Here is a 16,847-nt window from a genome sequence, read left to right as displayed (position 1 = left end):
ATTATTATTCAGATTAGTTGCAAAATCATTTTAATGTGTTCACACAGAATGTCAAAGTCCACCCTTCATAGTACAGTATTAACAGAAAAAGCTACAATGTTTTTGGCTATCTGATGTGGTATCACTCCAAAAGATACAATAAACTCATGTTTAAATTAGCTTGTTAAAAATATTGTGACAAAAGAAAAAGGTAAATGAATTATGATTTTTTCCAGTCTCAAAGAAGTGGAGACGGGGGCTTTGAATAGAACCAAGAACACCATCAGTACAGTTTAACAGTTTTTTGTTTTGTTTTTTAATCTTTTCACTGGTAGAAAAGATTACTTTGAGCTGTATTTTCTGCTCCAACAATAGGAAATACCAGCCGAACAGCTTGAAACCTGCATATGCAGTGCCTCTCCCCTATGCCACTCTGCCATAGCTCAAGTCCTCTCAGGTATAAAGAAAGGGAGCTGTCAGCGGGATATTTGACAGGAAGTTTAGTTCCCTTTGGTTATTAAAAAAAAATCAGCTGTTAAAGAAATGGCTGCTTACTGACAGAAAAACAGAAATTATCCAGAGATGAATTTCAATAACTAGAGAATTTTACAGACACCCTATTGCATTCAGGAGAGGAGATCTCAGCTCTAAAGTATGAGCCAAGACCAACCACTTCAACATTTTATCCACTTGTAGCTAAGTTCACCTACCTTCCCAGAGCACTCCTCTGCTCAGCTGTCTGTGCCCTCAGACACAGTGCTCACAAAATAATTATAAAACCAATCAACAAGAGCCTGCCCATATGCTTCACATTCCGTAGCAGATAAAGGGGAATAAGAAGGGATGCTCCCACTCTGGAGTTCCACTCACAGTGGACTTCAAATTGAGGCACAGAAAGAGCAGGGTTCCAACTCCCTGCTTCAGACTCAGCCCCCAGTACTAATATCCTGGCTGTACTCCAGATGTGTCGAGGTACTCCTCCATCAGTGGTCTCTCAGAGGAGCTCTCAGACTTTACTTAGCCTGGAAGCTTGGAGGGAAAGGACCACTCTTTTGTTCTGTGTTTGTACAGTGCCTAGCACAATGGGGTCCCGGTCCAGGACTGGGGCTCCTAGGTACTACCACAATACAAATAAAAAATATTCTATTTTTGTTTGAAACAGCCCAAACACATCATTTATGGGTCAAATATCACTGACTGGTATTGGTGAACCTACAGATATTCTATTTCAACTAAATCTAAACTATCCCACATAGCAGAAGCTTGTATTGCTGCCCCTTTTTGCTTATATGTAAATTCTTATGTACTTTTAGAATGAGCCCAAGCACAAAATTCCAAAACAAATTTAAAGTTTTTCCCTGTGTGTGTTTCATATGCATCTATACACTAGCCTAGGTCCTATTCGGGGCACATCACATGTGTCATTATCACTGTAGACTAGTGTAACAGATTTAGACTATTATCTGTACAATAAAAATATCCATTTGTTTAAGCACCTCTTCATAAGTACTAGGTATAAGGTGTAAATCTTGAAAACACAGTTGGCAGCCATTTTCACAATGTAAGATACCTCTTGGCTTCCATTTTCTTAAAGAAATTGGAGAGGTTCTTGGTTGGTTTATTTCTGTGGCCTATTCTTTTTTTTTTTTTTTTTTTAAATGACCGTAAAAATGTTGGACTCTGCTGTGGGAGTTTTTTGGTGGGGAGGGAAGGAGGATCTATATCTCATAAATGCATTCTCCGCCCCCTCCTCATTAAGTCTTTTATATGGCAAGGTGAGCACCCAGTACCAAAACACATCCAATACATACAACTGTCAGCTGGCATGAAGATTCCATCATTCAACCATATAAAGACCCAGGGCCTGATTCTCAGTGATCACGTTGCAGCACTTGGGCCAGGGAACACAAACGTGGCTGAATACCTTTGCACTCCTCATTATGGAGCCATGCAGGAGCCTACCTTAGTGCAGACTAGGGCTGCTCTAACTTATACTCTGCTTCACATGGCCCCCTGTAGACTATAGGAAGAGATAATATCTGAAGTGTAATTCATTCCATCCACACTTCCAATTTGTCCTTCATGGAGGGCAGCAGAGCATGCACTGCCCTTATACTAGCTCTAACCAGTCAAGGAAGCCTTCTGGGTAGTGAATATTCTGAGGAGGCTGTTTCTGACCACTTAAAGGCCCCTCTGCACAGCCAGAATGGCATAAAAGTGCTTTAGCGTAACAGACTCAAGCCCACAGACTACTGTGGGCAGAACAATGATAAACACTACCATCAGCTGCTCTGTAGCAAAAGATTCCTAACAGTTTGGTGTGAATTTACACTGAGACTGGCTACGGAATCAAAGCTGTGCAATGCTTCAGGGGGTTCTGTGCTAGTGAAGAGAATTCAAAAATAAGAAGCCTTTTGTCTGGAAAATTCCATCAGCACAGTCTGTGGGAGGAAGCTGCATAGTCAGAGCACAAGTTCCAGGTTGTAGTGGGGTAGAGAGGAGGAAAGACCGTGATTTTAAGAGAAAAGAGAAATTGGGAAAAGGAAGTAGGACTGGGGAACAGTGATGGGTAGATGACAGGGCATGCACAATTGTAAAAAAAATAGAGGGGGAGTTGATTTATGAAGCAACAGCAAGAACAGTTTTATAACCAATCTTATTAAGAAATATTCTTCTAAAGAAAAGATGAATAGCATAAAACAAGATCTTTCAAGAGCCCAAGATTCCATAAAATACACTAAGCTACTCCAATTCCAATGTATTTTCCTTGCAATTACTCAGGCCTTTGTCTCATTTCCATCCACCACTTGATCTTTCCTTTTCTAGTCATAGCCGTGCTATCCTTCCCCCTCTGATTATCCTTTGCCTAAACCCCATCTTTTTGCTCTGTCCAAGCCTTCCTCTTCTATTCTCTTCCCAGAGGAAATAATGAGTCCACTTTCTGTTGTCACAAGCTTCCTCCCCACTGGACTTTCAATATCCAGGTGCCTGTGCCAGGGTTTATATCAGTGGAAACACATATAGATCTGGGCTGTTGTATATTTTCTCTATGCTGAATCATAAAAACTCCCAGATTCAAGTAACCTTTCTGAAAGTTTCAAGAATGAGTAAGAGTGCACATGCGTATTATTTTACTCCATGTAATGTACCAGGAAACTCTGTGACCATATCTGCACACAAAACTGTGTAGTATACTCAAATGCTTACTAGAGCAAGCTTGCTCCCCCAAAAAACTTACAATCCAAGTCTGGAAAGACATTAATCTAAGTCATCCCATGACTTCTATGGGATAAAGCTAGGTATGTGCATAAATCTCTACAGCAGGGGTCCCCAACCTTTTTGGGTCCAGGGACCGCTTTCGTTTGCCGGACCCTCCGCAGGCGTGCCTGCGGGAGGTCCAGCTGAGCCGCGGGACGAGCGGTCCCTCCGCAGTCGTGCCTGCGGGAGGTCCGCTGCTCCCGGGGCTCAGCTGGAGCTTCCGCAGGTACGCCTGCGGGAGGTCCACCGGCTCCAGTGGAGCTTCCGCAGGCGTGCCTGCGGAAGCTCCAGCTGAGCCCCGGGAGCAGCGGACCTCCCGCAGGCACGACTGCGGAGGGAGCGCTCGTCCCGCGGCTCAGCTGGACCTCCCGCAGGCATGCCTGCGGAAGCTCCACTGGGTCGGTTCGCGGCCCGGTTTCTAAGAGGCCGCGGACCGGTATCGGGCCGCGGACCAGGGGTTGGGGACCCCTGCTCTACAGGACTAGAGTCCTAGAATGTAAAATATTGGGTTTACTCTCACTAATCAGCACTACTTATCAGGGTGCTTGCAAGTCTGAGTCATTAGATAGAGAGATTTTCAGGACAGGAAACAGATTTTAGTCTTTATTGTAAGTCAGGGGTCCCCAACGCAGTGCCCGTGGGGTGTCTAAGTGCGCCTGCGTACTGGCCGGCGGACGAGCATCGCCAGAAATGCTGCCGACAAGCTGCATCATACAGAGGTGTCAACGTCAAAATGCCACCGATTTTCGGCGGTATTTCAGCGGCGACACCTCTGGGTGACATTACTTGTCGGCAGCATTTCAGCAGCAACGCCTATTGATGTTGCTGCTTGTCGGCAGAATTTCAGCGGATGCTCGTCCACTGCCACACTCCTCCAAAAAATGTTGGGGACCATTGATGTAAGTGTTGCACAATATAGTGTTATCTAATAGTAATAACAAACATACATACTTATTAGACTGATTTGTCACAAACCATGTACCCAATTCAATACATTCAAAATTTACTTCTAATCACTGATGCACATAAATTTGACTATTTAGCAGTAAGCTTTAAGAGGTCATACATCTGAGCACCAGCTGGAAAGTTATAAGCTGACACCTTTGCTAAATAAAACATCGGAAATTTGACAATAATTGTGTCCCACCCAAAAGAAGTTTAACATTTTGATAGTAACAGTCATGTTCCTTGTAAAGGAAGGTTACTACTGTCAGAGCTGACTTGTATTGCAGATTCTTTTGACAAGTTCTCTAAACCTGCAGTCTGCACACATTGCCTGTCAAATTCCATAGATGGCATAAGACTATCAAATCGTTACATAACTCACTGTTCCTGTGCCATTATTTGCCAGGTGGTACACACTGATGGTAAAATACTACCCTGAAACATGTGAAGAAAAAGGTTTGGGAAACAAAAAGGCAGAGATTCTCATGCGGTTTCACTGCTGTCGCTCAAGCACAATTTAGTCCAAAAGTAACTAAAGGGGAGTGGAGGGAATCTCTCCATTTCCCTTATAGCTATCCAATGTCTTTTAACATCATCCCTTTAAGTGACATGCACACATTCAACAGCATCATTAGAGTGTAACATTTCCCCACAGCTATTGTCATTTAGTCTCTAAAATGATAATTTGTCACTTCACATTTTATCATAACTGCATACTTGTGAGTGAAATTTTAAGGCATGCTTGTATATTACAGTCACAGCTAAATAAGGCACAATTCCCAGCAAGCACTCCAACTTTACATCATCCTTTTGCAGATGTTTTCCTTTACAATAAAGGCTGTCTAATCATTTTTGTTCTTAACATAAAAGTGACTGTTTAATACCATTTTTAACAGTGCTATGTATTTGGGTAACAAAAGAACCTGAATACAAATACAACTATAGAACCAGAGTAAACCAGAGTTTTTCAGTTTATTTGCAGGGTTTAAAATGCATCAGAAAGCCATTTATGGGGACAAAGCATAGTAACATAAAATCTTATTGGACTATTACCACCATGCAGAAGCTGTCCATAACCATAAATGACTGGAAAAAGGAAAAATAAAACCACAAATATTTTAAATTAAAATATAATAATAGAACCTGGATGTGATTCAGCAACATTTTAAGCACACACCTATCTTTAAGCACAAGTATTCCCAGCGAAGACTGGGGAACTATTTATGTGCTTGAAGTTAAGTACACGCTTAAGTACCTTGCTGACTCAGGGCTTTCATGTTCACCTCTAGTTTTTACCTACTATGCTATTGATTTAGAGACAGCTGATCGTTTGATTATATTGTATATATTTTTTCTTAGTGTATTGTTACGGTACTTACGCAACTCTTAGAGTCTCTAGTCGCCAAAGGGAACGAGCATGAATCGACACGGCGCCACCTTCATAATGGACAGTTCTATAAATCAAACAAAGCAACATTCTGAGATGAAAATTCTGATATCTCTTCTTTAACTTGCAATTTGTTCTGTTAATTGAGGATTTTTAATTTCAAGGTCCCCAAGACAATACAGTTAACTGTTATTTAACAATTATGGTTATCAAACTGAAAAATAACTCGTCCCTTAAACGTTCTGATCCACTTGTTCATACACCTTATTTTGTTTTTAAAATGCATAATTTTATCAAGTCTTTCTTTCTACGATCACATTTATACCACATTCAAAAATTTAATCCTCAGTGTTTTTAAGGATCAATTTGCCAGGGGAAAAAATATATAATCTGAAGATTAAAACATTGCATAGTCCTAACAGCAAAATTCAACACTAAAATAGATATTTCAAAACCAGAAGTAAGACGGTGGTGTCCGAATTTCTCATTAAAAACAATAGAATAATACAAGAAGTTACAAATGTGCCTTATTTAAAGATAAGGAAGGACTAGTTCCAATTCTAAGGCATTAATGGGAGGCAAATAAAGCGTAAGAGGAGCAATGTTAAAATATTAATCCAGAGCTAAAAGATAAAACTAAAATGTTGGGGAAACAACTTAAACAGAGGAATCCACATTATTGACATCCTGGATGAACGAGGTTTCAAATTATGTGAGAAAAAAGTAAGTCAAAATAGAAGCAAAATATGCTTTGTGTCAATTTAAATAAAAATCATTGACCCAGATAACTCCCTCCAGGATCCAGGCAGTCCACTCTCTGTGTGCATCTACCTCAAGAAAAGCCATATGGGCAGTTCCTTAACACTGGGGGTAAAATCCTGGCTCTCTAGAGGTCAAAGAGAGTTCCACTGTTGACTTCAATAGGGCCAGGATTTCACACCGGGTTTTGGTTTTTGTTGTTAAATGGGATTTTAGCTAAATTAGAAATAGGCTTTTAACCATTTGCTTGTTCATCTGTTAGTATGATCTATGCAATATGTTAGGATGGCATTGCTGATGAGCCAAACAACCGACCTGATCTTGGGAGTTCTTACTCAAGCAAAACTCCCATTGACTATTTACATTGTAATTAGTGGATGGTTTGTCTGAGTAAGGATTGGGATGATATTTTTAAGTAGTCATGGCCAGCCTCTCAGATGGAGTACACAGTCAGCATTCCATTGACTGTAATAGATCTATGACAATATGCACAAGTTGAGATCTGGCCTTGATTTCTGGCAGGGGCGGAGGGGCTCCTTTTCTTTTTTTCCCCCCTCAAGTACAGGTTGGCATTGTTCCTTTCAACACTGTTCCATTTATGAGAACATATCAAGTATTTTAATAATTTGGATCATCCAAAAAGCTTCTCTCTTTATCAACTGTAGGTGCTAAAATAAAATTAAAGCTCATTTATGTCAAGGGCAGATTGCTTCTTAAATATTATGAACCAGATGACAAGCAAAAGAAACTTTTGCCCTATTGTATTTGAACTTAAATATTCAGAAGTTTATCTTTGTCAGTATGTGGCATTTTTCATACAGCTGTGGTTGGCTTAATACTTTTATACTGCATGAAAAAACAATATTACATCAAAGTAATATCACTGATCATGACTCCTGATGTAATGCCTGGAAAAGGTTATTGGCCTGGAAAGCATTTGCTCTGGATAAAGCCCAGTGCTGGTTTCTCACCATTAAAGTCTAATGTTTTCTATATTTAATTTCCTGGGTCTGTTGCAGGAATAGCTTATCAGTAACAGCATGAGGGGCCTCAAACAGCTCTGCAGAGGGAACAATAGTGCCAGTTAAATCTTAAACTTTTATTGAAAGCAACCCTCAAGAGCAAAATAAAAATTCTGAAAACCTGTGCTCCGAGTCAGGTATCATGGTTTCATACTTTGTTCTTTTGTATATGGCCTACCACAACAGAAGCTCGATTAAACAACATATAAGCAGCCACACATTGTTTAAAATAATAAAATTCTTAATTACCCTTTTGCTTATTTCCCTATAAAATTAGTTGACATTTCACAAAATACCAAAATTCAAGACTGATGCTATATGTGGTTGGAATTCTCTCTTTCAGATCGCATAAAAGTTTAAAGGTTGTTCTAGCAGTTCTAAGGCCATTAAAATGTGCGTGAACTCAGTGAAATGTGTGTGATATCCTGAAACCTACAGGGGAAAAAATTATTTCTAAAGTTGGAAAGCTTGAAACATGGCACTCATCTCATATTCTACAAGTACTTGTTTGGCAATGATCCAGTGCAATGTATAGCGAATATAGCGAATCCCAGACCAGTGCAATTTAAAATACCTTTAGAAATGCATGTAGTGAAACTGAAAGAATGGGTCCTTTCTGGTTGAACTGATTTCTTTTATGTCAACATACATCCTCTTTCGTTCTCAACATCATTCAGATATCCTAAGGGCCTAAACCACTGGCTGACCCACTAATGGGGAAGGATGAGTCCTGGAATGCTCACATGGGAGGAATTTGGAGGCTAATGGGAGAGGAAAGCAGGCTACAGGGAAAAAACTGGGAAATGTAAATACAGTATTTAGGAGCCTCCTACTGGAAAATAGCTTCTAGCACATTCTCACCCATTTTCTCTGAATGAATATGGTACCATGGAGTAATCTCTTTTTGTGCTGTAACTTGTCTATGAATGATGCTTTGCAGCACTGCAAAGTGAAACTGAGTGCTTCTACCTTGAATGAACTGTGAATGAGTAACTCCATAATACAAAGAGAGCTACCCTCAGGGAACCATTTGCATTTAATAAAAGAAAGCTACAAGATAGGCACAGACAAAAATAAATAATGGATTAGCCAAATAATGAAAGTTTATTTTATTAACATTATAAATATTATTTCTCTGCCCAACGTGAACTTCTAAACAAAGCACACACAAAAATCTCCCAAAGCCAGGAATACTTGTTCCACGGCCAGTCAATCCATTCAAGAGAAAGGGTGGCCTGCTATATGTACAATAATGAACACTCAAAGCCCTTATACAGTATCTGGGAGTTAGGAGGATATTTGTTTGGAGTGTGAGAGTGAGGAGTAGACAGAATTAATGAAAAATAAGTTCTCCACTAGTCCAGGCACAAGAAGAACAGATCCTATCCAACCTGTGGATCGTCTAATAAAATTACCTTGTGAATGTGGTGGTTGTCACCCCTAACTCCCGGTCAACAGAGAGGAGCAGAGATGTCACTACCTTCTCTGCTGTGGCAGAGGTCTCACTGAAACTCTACAGTCAGTCTCCCTCACCTCATAACTGCCTGCAGCGAGTTGCTACCCGAACCCACCCCATTGTGCCCAGATGTGGTGTTCTGGCAGCTGTGCCTCAATTTCCCCCCTCCCTGTCAGACAGTCCTTTGGCCTACTCCAGCCACAGGAGTACCTATCCCTTCTTTACAGGGTTCTACCCCTTCTGGGTCCAAGAGTCCTTTATTAAAGTACTAAAGTAATATATACAAAATCCAAACCATCAGCATGGCTGGGCTCAGCTGCCAGCCACCTCATCATAGGAATGCCTCTGTTGCTTTAAACTGTCCTTCTGTCCTTCAATCCACCACATGATCTAGGGGCTGGCCCACTTCTCCCCATAGTCATGTATTCAGGGAGGCTCCAACTAGGTTTCTAGCTAGCCCCTAGAGAAGCCTGTCTGGTCTTTTCATTCCTCAGCCTTCCAGGCAGTTCCTCAGAGAGAGTGGGAGGGAACTCCCTCACTTCCAACTTTCCGTCTCCCAACTGGGCTCACCCAGCTCTTTAGGGAAACAAGCCCTGATTTCCCCCAGCTGGACTTTGTTTCTAATTAGGCTAGGCCCACCTTCCAGGTGCAAGCAGGCAGATTAATTGGCCTCTCAGATCCATATTAATACTTTCACAGAATGTGTGAGGTAAAGTCCTCATCACATTGCTGTTTGGTTACAAAGAAAGGCAGAAGGAAATCTGTGGCCAAACAAATTTTATTTCTTCCAAAGTAGATTTAGCTTTTCTTAAACAAATTGTAGCATATATAAAACCTAAGAGGCTACTATCTTCAGTTACATCAATGCAACCTTGCTGAAGTCAACGAGGTTACACAGATACGCTGAATTTGGCTTGAAACTTAGAATATTAGACAGATAACAGATGTGTGTGTGTTAACATGAAGTCTAATCTTCATTTGTTACCTTCTTCCATCCCCAGAAAATAATTATTAGAATTTACTTTATATCAAAATGGCTTTCAGTGTTCCATTTGATGTACCCCATTTATACCATTTATCTAGTACTTCCAGCAGTTCAGAGTCCAAAATAAACCGTGTTTCATTACATTTTAATACTTACTGAAGGAGACCCAGCATTTTCACTACTAATCCTTAACAGCAGATGATATTACTGGGCTAAAACGCTTACTGCTTTCCGTTACACCTGTGCAAATCTGTAATAATTCCTTTGGCTACAAAGGAGTTATTTCAGATTCACACTGGAATAATGGGGAAAACAAAAATACAAGTTGTTAAGTGCAATAAATATTCATATTAATAAGTGAAGAGCAGTACAGAGAAACAAATCCTGCAGTAGTTTATATTATTCATATTTTCATTATAAATACAGACAAAAGTAATGGCAACAGAAAATGAAGAGGGGGCAGGAGCCCACACAACACGACAGGCTCCTACCCCTAAAAGAGGAGAAAGAGAGGATAGTCAAGGCCACAAAATACATTCCTCTTCCCCTGTGAGGCACTCCATAAAACACTCCTGACATTTTCCTTTTTCCAATACACCCTTCCAATATTTTTTCTAAGCTCACAGACCCATGCCATTAGGCACTTTTATTTCAAGAGAACATAGTTGTAATAAACTCAGAGTCCTCAAGAGTCTGACGTTCATCTTTACTACAGATCTTTAGCTTGTTCAGTTAGTCTGTATAACGAAGCTAGAAAGACAAGGTGGGTGAGGTAATATCTTTTATTGAACCAACTTCTGTTGGTGAGAGAGACAAGCTTTCATGCTTACACAGAGCTCTAGGAAGACCTGAAGAAGAGCTCTATGCAAGCTTGTAAGCGTGTCTCTCTCATCAACAGAAGTTGGTCCAATAATAGATATTATCTCACCCACCTTCTCTCTCTAATACCCTGGGACCAACACGACTACAACAATACTACACACTATAATGAAGCTGTCTTTTGTCTGACCTATGGATGTTTATTAAGCTTAACACAACCAGTGCTTCTTGATAATGACATTAATCTATTTAATTCCTCCTAATACAAAGTCACTGGGGCCCAGAATTTGCTAATTTGCTCACTAATTCCTTGGAGTTCACATACTGTAACTACAGCACCAAGGACAGCTCATCCTTTCCTCCATTCTTCAGCGCTCTGAACAATTCTTGGCACCACACTGCACAATTCTTGGCTCTATGTGACATTACTGGGACACAAAAGTAGGGGCTAACCAGAATTAATCATGTTCCCACTTGCTGATTCCTAACACACTTGTGCTTATCTTTGTGAGATGTACAGCAGGAGTTTGCAATGCATGACAATTGGTAAGTCTCAAAAAGGCAGCGAGACAACTAAATATCCAATTACAATAATGAATTAATTACAAGGGTTAAAAATAGATTACTGTATACCAACTTCCCCCAGAGAACCATTAGCCAATTCATATTCATATTACGATGTTGCAGAGCAGTGTGGGGAGACAGCAGCCACACCAATTAAATTCACTAACTGCAATGCAAGGCACTAAATGAGATAATCTATACCATTTTGATACTGTTGAAATTTACCTGACTCAATAAAGAGCAAATATTAAATTATATTGTGAGGAGATAATGAAGTACAACCAAATGCTTTGAAACAAATCTAGATGTCACACATGTTAAATGCTTTTCTTTTTATTTCTCTCTGTCAAAAATGTTGATGTCTTATCTAAATCTTTTTACTTAATATTTTAATTAACAATTCTTTTAGTTTTATATGCATAACAGCATGGTGCTTTGCATGGATTATAAATGGATTAATAAATAAAATAAACTTCAAGGGCTTAGTTATAGTTCTTAGAACAAGAACCATATTGGGGGTCACTAGGAGATGGGATACTGCCTAAGTAAAGGTGGCTCGAGGCTTTATGCCTCCAGAGATCAAGACCGCACATAATGACTCTGGAGACATTGGAGGAAGCAGGCTCACCTATGAGCTTTGCTATACTTTTGAGAAAAAATTAGCTTGTATCCTCCCAACACAAAAGTTCTACTGCACAGGGAGGTTGGAACTATGGCCATAACCTCGTTTCACTCTCTGGGGCATGGAGCACTGCCTGTGGCAATAGCTGCTCCTCTTCTTCTGGGAGTCAGGCAGCACAGACACCTACTGCCTCCTGCTCTGGAGCACTAGAAAGTGGAAGGAAAGCCCACATTGTGATCAAGGAGGCAGAACTTGCCCCAAATAAGAGATTAGTTATCTCAGTTTGAATTGGCAGTCATTCTATTTAAGAGTAACATGAGTTTATTGTAAGTGTCTAATCAAGTCAGTATCATTCAAAAGTTAATTTCTGGTGTCCTAGCACAAGTGTAGTTCAGATAATGACATTCAAAGTTACCCTTAAAAGCCAATTATATGAAGTCTCTTCATATCCTGCTCAAACCCTCTGTGTGTTTTCTCTATACTCAGATAGTGGTTGCATTTCACACACAGGTGGCTACACACTTCAGTGATGGACAACGTTGTTCTGTGTTTAGTTTATGAATCCACTGGTAAAGTGGGTAAAGAGCTTGGGATCCTTCTGAATGAATATATAAATGCAACACTGTTACCCTTTAATATTGTGGGATTGTTTTTTTGTTTTTTTGTTTTTTTTTTAAGAAATCAAAGAAATTGTCCCTTCTCAGTGTGAATTTTGAGAGCTCAGGCCTTAGTCAAATAATCCTTTCCTTGTGTCAGATATTCACCTTTTCTGGGTATAATACACATTTGTGCAGTTATTAATGCTGTATCTAAGAAAATGTTTACACTTTAAAGAGACTGATATAGGATCCATTACCTGTAACAAATAATTTGCCTTTTTGGATTGTTGACCCATATATGCTAGGCTAAGCTAGATATATTAATATATGTGGTGTGAATTTTATATATCTATATAACATTTCTATCAGTTACATAACCTGAATTGGCCTATGTTTCTCTATAATTCTGTTCACCTATGCTACATATGCCACAATACCTTGCATTAGCTGAAAAAGTAAATAGGAAAAATGTCAGGATCACAACATATGGGTGTTTACCATAGAAACAGGTAGGGAGTTACTTTCACAGTACTGGAATGTCCCAAGGCAAAGGAGAAGATACATGAGTGTTCTATGCTGGTACAAACCAAGGGGGTGCCTTCATCCCCTTGGTACTTGGAATGCATGTGTGCATAACACAGAGATAAAGGTAACGCTATGGTATCAGAAAAACAAAGCAGAAAGCCTCTCGTTTCAGATGACACACACAATGCACTTTACCTGTAAACATATTGACTAAAAAAAAAAAAAAAAGAATAGCTTTAGGGGTATAACTTCAGGAGCTCACCTTCTGTATAAGGTAAATTTAACAACACTGCATGAGACGGCATCCCAAAAACTGGTATCTTATTGAACCTTTCTTCGTATAGTATGGTATTATTGACTTTTAACAATAAACCTGAACAACATTGGTTATTTGGTCTTTTAAGTATATTTCATATTGAACCAAAGGGTGATCAAGCAATTGACTACACAATCAACAGAATCTAATCTCTGTTCAGCAACCCTGAATATGAGTTTCGTTACTTCACACTCTGCCTATCCAGTTCTGATTCTAGTAGAAAGCCCTAAACCTCATTTGCAAATCCTTAACTGAGCAGGGACCTAGAACACTTTAGCTGAAGTACCCCTCAAAGAGGAGGAGGCTGAGCTGTTGAACCAGCTTCCAGTGTAAATTAGGCTGAGCCTAATGCAACTCTTAATGCAATAATTTTCCTACTGGATAATTTAGGCACCTGACAAACTGAAGCCTGACCCCTATAATGAGATCCTATGTAAAAGTCAGGAGATCAATGATCCCGCCCAGGGGCATGTGTTATATATGACGACATTTGTGGAAGAATCCCATGGTGCAGGATACTTTAAAAATGCATGTAACAGTCAGAATAGTAAATTACTTGCCATCTGTAATATTTTCAGTCCCTAATCCTACACTGAGAACTGTATGAATAAACTTCTGCACCAGCACAGAATCAAACTCCCTGTGCTGGACTGGCATTCCATTTTATATTTCAGACTTCTAATAAAGACAGCTGTTCATTCTTTTCAGAGCATAATTATTATTGTTACAAAGAGTAACAATTCTAGGTCATGATGATGATCATGGTCTTTTGATGAGTCGGTGATTTTTTTTTTTATAATAAGCACCTTAGAATTGGGACCTAAAGAGGAGTTGGAGAATCCAGCATGGTGACCCATCTCACCGATAATGCTGCTTGTAGATTGGATCCCAAAATTCAAAGATGGGAAAAACAATTAAAATAGTAATAATATACACCTCTACCCCGATATAACACGACCCGATATAATGCGGGTTCTCATACAATGCAGTAAAGCTCTGACACGCTGCTCTGAGCAGTGTGTTAAGGGTGCCGGGCCAGGTCGGGGCCGAGGGGTTCAATAAGGGGCAGAGGGTCTCAGAGGTGGTCGGGGGCTCCCCCCCACCAGGGTCTGGGAGGGCACTTTTGGGGGCCCTGCAGTCCCAGAGTGGCTCAGGAGATTAGCAGGGGGCCGGGAGCAGCCCGCTCTGCTTCCCTCACCCCAGCCCCAGCTGTGTCGCTCGGGGGAAAGGGTTTGGGGGAAGGGATCCCCCCCGCACTCACCAGCAGCAGCGGAAGTGGAGCAGCCCAGCCCCAGCCCGCTCCACTCTGCCACCTCCCAGCCACAACGCTCTGCTTCCCACCTCAGGTGAGTGCGGGGGGGATGTCCTTTCCCCAACTTCCCCGCACTCACCTGCGGCGGGAAGCGAAGTGCCGCGGCTGGGAGGTGGCAGAGTGGAGCGGGCTGGGGCTGGGCTGTTCTGCTTCCCACCACTGCCGGTGAGTGCCTGTCAGGGGGCGGGTAGGGGGGGTGGATAGGGGTCAGAGCAGTCAGGGGGGTAGCGTATGGGGTGGGGTCCTGGGGGTGATTAGGGATGGGGGTCTCTGGAGGGGGCGATCAGGGAACAAGAAGCAGAGGGGGGCAAAGCAAGTTTGACATAACGCAATCTCACCTATAACGCAGTGAGATTTTGTCTCCCGAGGACCGCGTTATATCAGGGTAGAGGTGTAGCTATTGTAGGGCTGAAGCCCTCTATGCAAGTCCTTTCTGTTTCTCAGTCCAGTAGTGTATTTAGAGAGACCAGATATCCTGATTTTATAGGGACAGTCTCGAATGTTGGGTCTTTTTCTCATATAGGCTCCTATTACCCCCTACCCCGTCCCGATTTTTCAAATTTGCTGTCTGTTCATCCTAACTGTATTAAGTGTCCTCAACTTTGCTGACTGCTTTTAACTTTACTATCAGCCCTTGTTGCACTGACAAAAGACAGGTACAGGAGGAAATTTCTCTCTTAATTATTTACTTCCTTAGACAACATATGATTACCCAGACAGACTACAGGAAAAGTAATTATTTACCACTCAAAAGACAGATCATTTTTGGGTGGGTTTTTTTTTTTGGTTCCCCCACCCAAGACCTATAACATAGTGTCCCCTATAGAATTTTAGTTTTGAAGAAAAAGCAGTTATGATTTTGAAATTCAAGCTCACAGTGAAGAGATTTCCATATTTCTGAATAAACACTCAGTCGATTTACTGATTCATTTATTGGCTTCCTATCAAGATCAGTTGTCCTGAGAGAGATGTAAGTTAACTTTGTCCTTCACTCAGTGAATATTTGCCTGTTGAGGCAAACGAAAAACATTTATATTCATCTCAACAGAAACGGATATGACCACATCCAGCCTCTTTGAATTTTTTCACTTGCTTCTTTCTTTGTCTCCTGCATCAAATTCAGACTCCTCATCCTCACCCCCTCACTTCTCTTTCTGCTCCCTTTTTCAGTCTGCTGAAGTCACATATATAATTACTCACTTCATGTCCTTCAACTGCTCTTCATGCCTTGTTCCATGTGGCCGATCCCTCTAGCATATCCTCCCCTCTGCTACAGATTACTCTCCTCCTCAAAGTCCTGCCACAAAACACACCTTTTCCTACAAATCCTAAACCATGAAAGAAATGCTAACAAAAAGATAACAAATGCTTATTCAAAATTTAAAAAAAAGAAAAAAATGGAACTAACAACGCACATGATGAACTTCAATGCCCTTTCATTTTGTTTCTTGTATCTTGTATCCCATACATTAGTACATTACCTTTTTTTATAGATTGTTAATTTATTTTATTTTTAATGGGTGAATACGTAAATCACCTTGTACATTCTTGGTGCTATATAAACTAATATATTTTTTATTTGTTTGTTTTCCCTATTACAGGCTTTAACTGCTCTTGAGCTTCCCACATTTTCACCAGATAAATCACCCCTGCAAAAAAAAAAAAAAAAAAAATGTCTACCCTAGTTTCAAAGTGCTCATAGATTTAAGCCTACATACATTCTTCATATATTAAATACAAGTGCAAAGGAAGAATTTGATTCCTTCCTACAGAGATCTGCAAAGACAATTGTGCTTCTAACTACTGTGAAACTTTATGAACAATTACTAATTTTATAAGAGTAAATACTTGAAATTCAAGTGTCAGTTCCCATCCACGATATGAAGATAATTCCATGAAATCCTTGTGTTGTGGTAACACAAAATGAATACTTGCACCCCATAACTTTTGTTGGAATAAAATCGGTGTGTATGTATGTCATCTTCAACAAAATCTATCGCCTAGTCCATCTTATTCATTATTAATGTTTGTGCTTTAACAAACATATTTTAAGCTGATATTTGAATTGTTTCCTATCCTAATGTTCCTTTGGGGCTTTTGCCTTGGTCTGAAGCATAATGCAATTGGTGTGAAAGAGGCAGAATTGTTTACTAGATAAGCCACTGGTTTGATGAAGCATGGTAACTGTTGTTGATAAATTGTATAATCAATTGCGTGATCACACTTTGGTTTTTAATGAAATATGTTCAAGAGACAAAATAACCAATATCACTCAGATTTACTGCTAAATGCCAGTAAG

The 16,847-nt window shown here is 40.3% G+C and overlaps 1 protein-coding gene across 1 annotated transcript in view; it reads right to left on the bottom strand.

The window, feature by feature from the left end:
• Window positions 1–16,847, bottom strand: part of RYR2 (ryanodine receptor 2) — a gene marked incomplete at its 5' end in the record, with an annotated part of 534,914 nt that overhangs the window by 388,642 nt on the left and 129,425 nt on the right. Inside the window, one exon of the mRNA XM_045010317.1 lies at window positions 5,562–5,636. Coding sequence (XP_044866252.1) covers window positions 5,562–5,636 — 75 coding nt within the window. The remainder of the gene's footprint in view (window positions 1–5,561; window positions 5,637–16,847) is intronic.

Source organism: Mauremys mutica, chromosome 3 (genome assembly GCF_020497125.1).
Source record: "Mauremys mutica isolate MM-2020 ecotype Southern chromosome 3, ASM2049712v1, whole genome shotgun sequence".
In the NCBI taxonomy this organism is placed as follows: Eukaryota; Metazoa; Chordata; order Testudines; family Geoemydidae; genus Mauremys; species Mauremys mutica.
The sequence above is the reverse complement of the archived record's forward strand: the minus strand, read 5'-3'. Positions and strand labels throughout refer to the sequence as shown.